The sequence below is a fragment of the Cyanistes caeruleus genome, chromosome 9, assembly GCF_971803275.1.
Source record: "Cyanistes caeruleus chromosome 9, bCyaCae1.hap1.1, whole genome shotgun sequence".
Taxonomy (NCBI): Eukaryota; Metazoa; Chordata; class Aves; order Passeriformes; family Paridae; genus Cyanistes; species Cyanistes caeruleus.
Window position 1 is genome coordinate 982,433 of NC_141709.1, and position 10,954 is coordinate 993,386.

The 10,954-nt window shown below is 59.9% G+C and overlaps 1 protein-coding gene across 1 annotated transcript; it reads right to left on the minus strand.

Annotated features, from left to right (window-relative positions):
* Positions 1–1,172: 1,172 nt before the first annotated feature.
* Positions 1,173–4,839, minus strand: CRIP1 (cysteine rich protein 1). The gene is made up of 5 exons (XM_023931842.2): positions 4,750–4,839; positions 2,145–2,239; positions 1,997–2,054; positions 1,843–1,890; positions 1,173–1,526 (listed from the first exon to the last, which is right to left on the minus strand). The coding sequence occupies exons 1-4, from the start codon at positions 4,787–4,789 to the stop codon at positions 1,850–1,852; spliced, it is 234 nt and encodes a 77-aa protein (XP_023787610.1). The 5' UTR covers positions 4,790–4,839; the 3' UTR covers positions 1,173–1,526; positions 1,843–1,849.
* Positions 4,840–10,954: the final 6,115 nt, after the last annotated feature.

The window sequence follows — 10,954 nt, forward strand, 5'->3', positions numbered from 1 at the left end:
CACCCCAGCCTCCCCCTGTGCAGCCCCTGCTCTTCCATACCTCCCACTGCTTCCTTCCTCATCCCTGCTGGCCCAGCCCCTGGTACTTGGAATAAACTGCTTCTGAAATTGTATTTCCCTGCTGGGAAGGACCCTGAGCCCACAGGTCCTTTTCCCAGCTGGACACACTTATGCAGATCCCGAGGATGCCGAGGCTGGTGTCTGTCATTGCTTTAAATGCCCGAGGGAAAGCACTGTCCCAGTGGCACGGTGGAGGCTGCTGAGATTATATCACTAGTTTGCTTTGAAGCTCAGCTGGCAGGGAAAGGCATGTCCCAGTGACCAGAGGCGGGCTGGCAGAGAGGGACAGCGTGTGGATGGCCAGGAGCCACGGCTCCATGGGTGCATGGAGGTTCCCCCTGCAAAGGCAGCAGCAGAGCAGGAGGTTCTGAGGAGCCCTGGCTGGCTGGGAAGGCTGCTGGCAGCCCAGCAGCAATAGCCAGGGCTTGTCTCTGACACAGACGCCTGTGTTTGTTGTGCTGTCGGGGTGGGAGGTGAGGCAGCGCCTCGCAGCACCGAGCAAGTTTTAATTGGAAGTTTTGAGATGCTTATCAGATCAGGCTGCTTCTGACACCAAGGATTTTGACACTGGACATGTGTCTCTGACCCCTGAGGGTTTTGGCCAAGTCCCAGGCAGGCTGATGTGCCAGTAAAATGCAGAGCAGCCTCTAAGGAAGTGCATGCATAAAGTGTAGACAAAAATATCCCAGTGGGTGCCGAGATATCTCTGAATATGTAAATGGAGTTGTTCAGGTTAGGGAAAGACACGGTTAAGAAACCATTTTAGAAACATTCCTCAAGTTGACGCCTTTGACATCTGTCAGGGCCGTTTTTCCAGCCAGGCAGAAACGTTGAAACACGAGAGAGGAAAGCTCTTGGGAGCCAGCTCTGGCTTTCCAACACCACAGCTCTGTGTCCCTGCCCGGGGAGGCAGGAACCTCCCGCTTCCCTCGGCCTTCTCATGTGGCTGCTCGGACCAAAAGCAGCCAACACCAGCTTGTCCTGATGTGACAGTCACAGTGAGACCCCTCTGTGCCCCAGCTGAGGGGCACACACAGCCTGGGGCTCAACCCAGAGGCCACAGGGGCATCAAGCGCTTCACAGGCGAGTCGTGTTACAGAGAGCACAGCTGCTACAGGAGGGAAGCATCTTTTCATTTATTAAAGACTCAGAATACAACTGTGGGCCCGGCCACGAGAGCTGGATGCCCAAAGCAGAGATAGCTTTTGGCTGGAAGAGCGCGGTCTCCTCTCCAGGCAGCCTTCAGCAATGTCAGCCAAATTTCCTACCCGGCGGGGCAACCCAGCGTCCCCACCCTGGCAGCACTCCATGTGGAGCAGAGCCTCCCTCCACACCAGCCCAGCCTTGGTTACTTATTGCTTTGAACGTGCTAGTCTAGTACAGGGTGAATGAAGAACAGAAATGCATGTCTGTCGCGGTGTGTTTGTGCTGCCTTCAGGCTGGGCCGGGAGCCCTGGATGTCAGACCTGGAGAGGGGTGGAAGAGAGGAGTGGATGAAGGCAGGCTGGGCTGGGAGCAGCGATATCCCAGGGACACAGCAGCGCTCCAGGACAGCTCCTGTCCTTGCCAGCCAGCCACAGAGCGATAGCCTTTGGCAGCCGGTGCCCGGTGCTGCCGGTCAGCTGGGGCTGGTGGAGAGGAGCAGCAGCTGGCACCCAGCTCCTGAGCCCTGCTGGAAGGGCTGGGGTCACAGGCAGCCCAACCAGGCCTGCCTTCCCCCCTGGCCTGAGGGAGCACAGCCCCAGCCAGCCCCTGGAGGGGAGCTCCGAGGGAAGGACCAACCTGAGGTTTATTTGAATGTGTGGCTCTCAGCTCCTCCCCGGCCGAACCCTGGAAGAGATGGAGCGGGGTCAGCAGTGCCATGGCATGGTGAGCACACCCCGAGGGCTGCAGTGAGCCCCCTCACTGCCCCCACCACCCCGCCACGAGCACCCACCTTTGGGCCCGAACAAGGCAGCGTAGCACGGGTGGTTGCAGTAGGGTTTGCCATCGTGCTGCAGGGAGAGAGAAAGAGCATCACCTCTGCTTGTCCCAGCCCTCAGCTAGCTGCAGGGGACAGGGACCTCCTGGGCAGCAAGCCTCACCTCTGCATGGCCTCCAGATGTCAGGGTCTTGTTACACTTCTCACATCTCAAGCAGGGCCGGTGCCAGTCCTTCCCCAGAGAAGTCACCTTCTCGGCTGCCGTGAAAGGAGCTGCGTTAGTTGAGGCACTGAACAGGCACAAGTTAGTTTTGGCAGATTGGCTGCCTCGTCACCAACCCTAGGGAGGGCATTTTTGGGCATTTTCTCAAGTCTGTCTGTCCAGGACAGAGGGGACTGTGTTCAAAGCCAAGTGCTGGCTGTGCACACACAATGCCACGCACATCCAGGAGCCCTGGTGCCGCGCCCAGGCTGAGCACGGCTGCATCCATGAGGATGGACTGACTTCCACCCCGTCTTCCAAAGACCTGAGGACCTCCCCTCTTCCAACACCAGCCTGCAAGGAGATTACTTTCTCCCCAGTGAGCTGGAGCCCAAGAAATCACTAGAGTTGGCAGGGGTGAAAGTGGACGCTGGCGAGGACCGGGGAAGCAAAGCCATTGCCACACCCTGCCAACACAAACCAGTCCCCTCCAGCCTCAGCTGGGGTTCTGCTGGCACCATGGCAAACCAGAGCAGAGCTGGAGCCTGGAGAGCTTCAGGCAGCATGGGAGGGACAATGTCCTGCAGCCAGGACGTGTTCATGGAGAGAGGGGGGAGCACAGGGGGCCTTTGAATTGGAGCACGGCAGGGGAGAAGGGTATTTTCTGCAGGCATGTGTGCTGTTCATGTTGGCAGCCGAGCTCCTGGGAATTTATTGAGTGATTGAACAGAGCTGTCCACAGGAGTTGTGTCAAAGCCAGGTCTGAACGCTGTCCCCATGCCCTCAGATGGGGCCAAGCCAGTGTGGGCACTGTGTGCCCTGGGGGGCCCTGGGCAGCCTGAAGGGCTTCTTTGCAGTCCAAATATGCCCAAAACAGCCTGAGCAAGGAGCAGGCTGGCGGCTGCAGAGGTGGGAGCGGGGGCAGTGCCCAAATGCCACAGGGCAGCCCTGCTGCCATTCCCCAGTGGCACAAAGGGCCTCCTGTGCCCGCAGCCTGCCAGGAGCACAGCGTCCTCCCCCTGGGTGCCCCGTGGAGCCTGAGCCTGGCCCGAGGCAGGACCCTCTGATCACAGGGCTTCCACACCTCCCCACCTCTTGCACACGCATTTGCACCAACACTTGGGCAGGAGCTCTGCCAAGGCTCGTTACACACTCAGCACGAAGGCAAAACTCCTGCAGACCCCATCCCCAGTCCTCTCAGCATCGTCTCCTCCCACCCCTGCTCTCTGCCACCAAGATTTAGCCTGAGGCACGCCCAAGCAGGACCGCCAGGCTCCGAAAGCCTCAGGGTGCCCCGGAGCCAGGCTTGCTCTGCCTCCTCTGCCAGCGCTCTGGATAATCTGCAGGCACACAAATCTGGCATCCAGCTTGGTCCTCCAACAGCTTCTGAACCCTCCTCAGCCTCTGCATCAACAGAGACATTTCGTAATAAGTGCAAGCGCGATAAGTGCAAGGTCAAACCCCTCCTTGGTCAAACGGTGCCGTCCCAGCTCCTGCAGGGCCACACCTGCGGGCACGGCAAACCCAGCTCACCCTGAGCAGACAGCACAGCCCCAGGGAAAGGCACACACTGCCACCAGCACCTTCCTGCCTCCTGCTATCGAGCCACAAATGAGGCAAGCCAGGACCCTGAGTCGCAGAAGGGAGCCACAAACCCTCTTGTGCCGAAACCCCCATCGCAAAGCCTGGCTGCAAGCAGTGAGCTCATGGCACAGAAACCTTCCCCAAGCCCCAGCAGCCCTTTGGGTGGTGCCCCAGGGTGGGCATGGCAAACAGGCACAGGGAGCAGCTCCTGCCTTTGAGCCCCCAGCTCCTAGGCTGAGCACAAATAGTTGGGGCACAGGCAGAAGCAGAGCAGAAATGAAGCGGAGAAGTCAGTGATGGCACCTGGGTTCCAGACCTCCCATCTCGAGTAAATTAGAAAGCAGGGAGTGTCTCCAGGCTGCTCCCAGTCTCGAGTTCAGCTATGCCAGGCCAGTGGAGAGGTCTGGCAGAGGAACCTGCCTGTTCCACAGGCTGATAGCAGAGTGAGAAGCTCAAACCCCACAAATACCCTCAGACAGGACAGCAGGTCCGTGGCCCCAGAAAGGGCAGGAGCTTTGGGGCCCCGGTTTGGAGGGAAGACATCTACGGGAAGCCCAGCCCAAGGAGGCTCACACCTACACTGCCACAGGGGCTCAGAAATAACAGCCCAGAGGTGTCAAACCACACACAACAACGTCTGGGCTGTGCCAAACCACACACGACAACCTGTGGGACACCCACTGAGCCAGGCACTTGCCCGAGGGCAGGATTTGCCATGGGGAAGGTGCTTCCTTCACCTGCCCAGGCTTTCAGAGCAGCCAGCTGGGCCTTTGGGCTCCAGACTGGCTGGGAAGGAAGTGGGGCTGGGCTCCCGAGCTGCTCTGGAAGCACCCAGGGCAGCCAGGCATCTCCTCGGGGGTGCATGTCTAGGATCAGCCCCCCGGAGCACCCCGGGGACCCGCGGCGCAGGGCTCAGCAGCTTTGGGATACCCGGGGAATTTGCAGGGATGGGGGCGGCTGGGGAGGGGCAGGAAGCCCTTACCGAAGTAGACCTCCTTCTGGCAGCGGGGACACTTGGGCATGCTGTCGGCTCGGTTGGGCTCGGCTCTCCGCTCGCACCGGCTGTGGGATGCTCCACGCCGGCCCCGCCGAAGTCACTGCCCGCCCGCCCCGCCCAGATGTGCGCCCCGCCCCGCCCAGATGTGCGCCCCGCCCCGCCCAGATGTGCGCCCCGCCCCGCCCAGATGTGCGCCCCGCCCCGCCCAGATGTGCCCCCCGCTCCCGGGACGGGGTCCTGCCCCCCTTCCAGCCCTACACCTCCTGCACCCCTTGCCCCCCGCAGTCCCTCCAGCCCCTGGCAGGGCGCAGCCCCCCGCAGCCCCGTCCCCTGAGAGTGCCCGAGAGCCCCGGGAGCAGCGGGAGCTGTGATTGACACCTGTCAATCAACCACGCTCCCAGATAAAGATTCCTGGGGTGCTGCCCACCTCCGAGCACAGATAGGTTTTTCTCCCAAGGGAGTGTAAGACTGGACCCTCAGGGAGGCTCCCCCGGCCATGGGGAATTTTGGGGTGCAGGAGCTGCAGGACTGTACCAGGACATTGGGAATGGCGTGGGTGCGGCACACGGCTCCGCTCGCTGCCCAGAGCCAGCCCACTTGTGTCACCGACTTTGTCATTTTATTAGGAGGGAGGACTTGTTGTTCCTTCGTGCTTGGCTGTGAAGGAAATGAAAAGCCTATCCAAAGGTCTGTTTTGTATGAAACAATCCTCCCCAGGGCACGTTGCTGTGCTGGAAAGGTCAGGAGGGCTTGTGAAAGCCAGCGCCGGGACGCCAAGTGACTGCGTCCCGAAATGCGAGGCATCCCCCGCCGACACAAACGGGGCCCTGCTGACACCGGATCCCACCGTGGGTGCAGGAGGAGAGGCGGCAGGCTGTGCCCAGAGGTTCCTGTTCAGCTTTAGGGACTGCTTTAGGAGCCAGCCTGGCTCCAGCAGCCTCCCTTCCCAGCACCATCCCCCTGCTGATGCTTCCCGCTGCTGCCAGCGGTCCCAGCCTTTCATCCCACTGCGGGCTGGGGAGCTCCATCCTGCTCCAAGGGCAGCGCTGGGCTCGGCAGGGTGGCCAGTACCACCCTGGCAGGATGTCACCGGCAGCAGCTCCCGCCTGAGGCGTGACTCATGCTGAGATGCTGAGACAGTGTCTTACAGTATGGGAGGGACAGACAGACAGACGTGTCCTGCGAGGGCTCTGCTCCCCATTCTTCCTGCCCTGAGGCACCAGGACATGCAGGCACCCATATTTCATCCCCTGTACGCACTCACTGAGTGCCCAGCTGGGTTACCCGCTCCAGGGAATCCCTTCTGCACACCACGGGGTGCAGCTGGCACCCTGATGAAATACAAGGGACAAGGCACATCCTCTCCTGGCTCTGGTGGCCCTGCTTCCCCTCCTACACGGTGCCAGGCTGCTTTGGGGCCACTGACTGCCTCGGACAGACGCCTTCAGCTGCACTCCCTTTTAAGGCAGGTTTTGTGCTGGCCAGAGGCTGAAAACTGCCCTCCTGTGAGTGTGCTCCAGCTGGCCAGCCCTGCAGCCAGTCCCCATGGACCACTCTGGCCAGCTCCTCCTGTGGCAGGACTGCTCCCAGCCCAGCTGGGGCTGCAGGTGCCTCTGCACGGCACCACACACCGAGTGACCCGGCCAAAGCAGAGCCTGGTGTCCCCATGGGCTTCCTGGAGATGCTTCTGCTCACCCAAGAGAGCAGGCGCAGGACCAGGGCCACTCTCACAAAGTAGGCACCACTGAGCCACATGGTGCTCTCTGCCAGCCCTGCCTGCATGGGGCTGTGTGTCTTCTGGTCCCTCGTGGCTCTTCAGTGCTCCTGGCTGGCCCTGCTGGTCCCTTGTGGCTCCTCGATGCTCCTGGCTGGCCCTGCTGGTCCCTCGTGGCTCCTCGATGCTCCTGGCTGGCCCTGCTGGTCCCTCGTGGCTCTTCAGTGCTCCTGGCTGGCCCTGCTGGTCCCTCGTGGCTCCTCGATGCTCCTGGCTGGCCCTGCTGGTCCCTTGTGGCTCCTCGATGCTCCTGGCTGGCCCTCTTGGCGTACCAGAACCCAGGGACCTTGGGCCCTGCTCAGCCTGCTTCCCAAGGAGTGAGCCAAAGCGTGGTGGTGGTGTGCCCTGCAAACCTACACAAATCCCAGCAAGCCAATCTCAGGGGGAAGGCTGCTGTGGGACACAGCCCTGGATCCTGCACACCATGGGAGCTGTACCAGCAGGCAGGCACAGAGCTGGGGCAGTGCAGCAAAGCCATCTGGCAGAGAGCCCCAGCAGGGAGGGAGGAAGGGCTCCAGGTGCTCCTGGAGCACGGCAGCATCTCAGGAGCCCGTGGGACACAGCCTCCTGCCCATTTTACAGGGAACAAGTCCATAAACACTCGGAATGCCGGTGTGCAGAGCCCATCAGCGCTCTGCGATGGAGCACTACACTGAGACCCCACTGTGCTGGAGGGAGCTGGCTGCAAACACTGCAGCAGGCTGACATTTGGGGTCACGGCTCCTTCTGCCATCCAGGGTCCCCCCAGGACACAAAACCAAGCTTCAACGGCGTGGGAGCCTTCTTGGAGTGGCAGCGGGCAGCTCATCCCTCTTCACTGGGGTGCTGCCCATGGTGCTGTGCCCACACATCCAGACAAGGTCATCCAGTGAGCAGCTCCAGTGCTGGGCAGAGACGGCACCAGGGAGCAGCAGAAGGGCAGGGGTGGTATTTTCAGCAAACCCAGGTCCCACCCAAAGCATCATTTCAAATCAAGGTTCATAGCCTGACAGGGAAACAACCCAGCCAAAGCAACCTCTTCAGCAAACCACAGCTTTATCTTATCTGCAGACCTTGTTCCAGCTAATTTAACCATTAGACCGAGCATGCCTCAGCTGTCAGTGCCCTCTGATAGGAATCTGTGGGTGAGGCTCTATCCTGAAGCATCAGGCGCCAGCGCTCCTCGATGGCATGGCAACAGCGCTCGGAAAACCTGGGCTGTCCCATTTGTTTGTTTGGGTGCTGTTGTTATGGCCAGGGCTATCCCCTCCCTTGGCAGGAGCCAGCACCAACCCCTCAGCTCCATCTGTGTCATATTTTGTGCAAGGTCCCTCCAGCCCCCAAGAGTTCCTTGACTCCTGAGGCAAGAGCTGCGAGTCAGGAGCTCCTGGGTGTGCCAGAGCTGCCTGCCCAAGTCTCCCTCAAGCATCTTGGCCGCTGGTGACTACTGCAGTAACAATTGGAAAAGCCACTGGCATTTTTGCAGGCAGGGCGGTGACATAAGCCGATTTGGGTTTGTTTTGCTAGCACAGCAAGAAAAAACCAGCTATTTCCATGCAGCAGACTGGCCCATCTGCCCGGGCAGCAGCTCCAGGCTCCCCCTCCTGCCTCACCTTGCTGGAGTGGGGTAGGGGCTTCCAGAGTTCTCACAGCCCCAGGACCCTTGCACAGAGGGAGAGGATGCAGCAGCGAGGGTGTGACCAGGGTCACACCCCGGTCCAGCATCATCCCAGCACTCTCACAACTGCGAGTCCTGCGAAATCTCCCTCCCTGGCCGTGCTTCAGCCCACGCTTGTGCAAGTCAAAGGCCCTCCCAGCCAAGACCGTTTGTCGTAAAATATGCGCTGCACAACCCAGCGTGGAGCTCTAATTTGACAAGAAAATTACAGGATGGCTCAGAACAAGCCTGGCAGGAGCTGGGGGGAGCTGCCAGGCGCGTGATCCCATCAAAAGGCCGGCGGAGCTGCTCGGTGTGCCCTGCAACGGGGGCTGGCGGGCTCTCCCCCCACTCCCCTCCATCACCTCCGGATTTGCACGTGGCTAATCCCATTACCAGACAGACAGGAAAACAACGGCTGTCAGGGCAAATTACACCCCAAGGAAAACCTCTGGGATACGTCTTCATAGAGCTGACAGGCGAGCGCTGGCCGGGAGTAATTGCGAGCGAGACAGCAGCAGGAAAGGCCTTCCAGGAGTGGGGGGCTTGGGGAAGGGGCTTGGTTGGAAAGGGGCACTCAGTGGGTCTGTGGCACACACACACACCAGCACACTGGTGCTGGATGGTTTGAGGCTGTGAAACGCTCGCTGTCGCCCCACGATCCGCGCTCGCTGCCCTTGGGGACACAGGGCAGAGCCGTCGTGGCACGGGCAATCACATGGCTGCTTCCAGCTGAAGCTGTAAAAACGCTTCCAGCCCACTTCAGGCAGCTGGCTGCCCCCACAGCCCCTTGCCAGGTCAGCTCTCACGCTCAGAGGCAGGCTGTGGATTATGGCCACGGGGTTCATGTTGCACTGCACGAGCAATAACAAACACAGAGCCGCGGGCCAGCTCCCGGCTGGATGGAGCACCTGGGGACACAACAGGGACACGGCTGGGACTTCCATCCCTGGGACTAAAGGGTGTGGCAGCTCTTGCCTGCCTTTCCAAGCCTGCCAGGACGTGGAAAATCTCCTCCAATTTTACCCAGGCTCCCCCGGTCTCCCTGAGCACAGTCTGGCCAAAGTCTCCGCTGCCATCTGCCCTTTTCCGCAAGCTTTCCATTAGCGGCAGCCCGGGGAAACCTCCTGGCTAAATCCTGCTGGGGGAGGATTTGGTACATTTTCCTGGCGTGGCCTGGCTGTTTCTATTGTGGCTATCAAATGGAGCCAGGATTGTCAAGGAAGCAAAGTCTGCTGCTTTGGAAAGCTGCCCGGTGTCCAGGAGGCGTTGCCTCTGCCTGCCAGGGAGATGCACACAGGGGCTGCCAGGGACTGTGGACACTACTCAGGGGCTACTCACAGTGGATCTGTGCCAGGAGTCACCTCCCCAGCCTCCCTGGCAGCACTGCTTGCCCTGGGCTGGGTCCAGGCTGTTGATGCCACACCTTTTATTCCAGGTTAAAAATTCACTGGGGGTGAGGCAAAGGGGTGCAGAAGTGTTTGCTCTCTCTGTGAGCACACTGCTCAGCGTGCTCATGCCGTGGCCAGGATGTGACTACTGTGCTCTGACATCCCCAGGCACGACAGAGGGATTGCCCAGAGCAGGAGAGAGGAGAAGTCACAGGTTTGCACAGCCATTAGCAGGCTGCACACCTCCATCCGCAGGTATTCCTCCCCAGCAGTCTGCCCCAGGGCACTCCGGGAGCCCCTTGAGCCCCCCGGGATGGTTCCCTGCTGCCCACCCTCCCTGAAATCCTAGAGGCTGATGAAGAGCTCTGCCTGCATCCTGGGCTGTTCCCTCGTGATGTCCCCAAGCAGCAACACAGGTGAGGGGGAGCTGGAGCCTGCACCAGCCACTCTCCCTGCGTGACACTCCAGGGCACTGCCCTGGCAGGGGGATTTACAGCCCAAATCCTCCTCCTCTGCTTGGTTTTGTGCCATTCCTTCTCCATCACTGCCTGCTCCCCTACACCCTCTCCAGTATTTACACCCAGTTCTTTAACTGGGACCAAGCCAGGCCAGGCAGAGCCCCTCTGCTGACTCCAGGGAGCAGCTGAGCCAGCTCTTGGCCCTTGTGGAAACAAGCTGTGCTTACTGTGTGACTTTTAATATCCCATCTTAAATCACATCTTCCAGCACTTCATCCCTTTTGGCTCCTGCTTATTGACTTCCCAGCAAATGCTTTAAATCTGCCTGGCTTCCCTGCCTGGCTGTGCTGCTCTGGCCCCCAGCATCTCTCCCAGAGCCATCCTGTCCTGTCTTCAGCACCCCTCTACAGCGTGCTGGCTGCATCTCCCCTCCCTGCAGGGACTGGCTCACATGTGGCCAGGGCTGCCCCCTTCATTCCTACCCCTACAACTCCTTTCCTGGTGTTTCCCAGGTGTGCAGCGTGCTGTGCCTCTCTAGGAGCAGCCTTTGTGCCCTCTCCATCCCTTTCCTGGGATGCTGAGATCTGGTTGCTGAGAACCTCTGCTAGGTGACAATCCTGCTCCTCCCGCAGCCTGGGGACACCCAGGCTGGCACCCATCACCCAGAATAGTTTCACCATCTGGTGAGTTCTCTGCTGGCTCCCAGGGAACCTGGAATGGCCAGGACAAATTCACAGGGCTTGGGGGATTTCCAAGCAAAGCTGCATCCACTTTGTTCTCTATTTTCATCTGTACCCTGGAGAGCACGTCTGTAATCACCAGGGCCCTCTGACTTTTTTTATCCCACTAGCAAGTCCAAGCTGAAAAAAAAAAAATAAAATATTTGACATCCCTAAGGGGAAGGATGTTTTCCAAGCCTCAAGTAAAGGAG

Coding starts and splice junctions, on each gene's coding strand:
- CRIP1 (XM_023931842.2), bottom strand. CDS start 4,789: ATGCCCAAGTGTCCCCGCTGCCAGAAGGAGGTCTACTTCG. Junction 2,055..2,144: donor CATCTGGAGGCCATGCAGAG/GTGAGGCTTGCT, acceptor CTCTCCCTGCAG/CACGATGGCAAACCCTACTG. Junction 1,891..1,996: donor TGCCTTGTTCGGGCCCAAAG/GTGGGTGCTCGT, acceptor CATCTCTTCCAG/GGTTCGGCCGGGGAGGAGCT.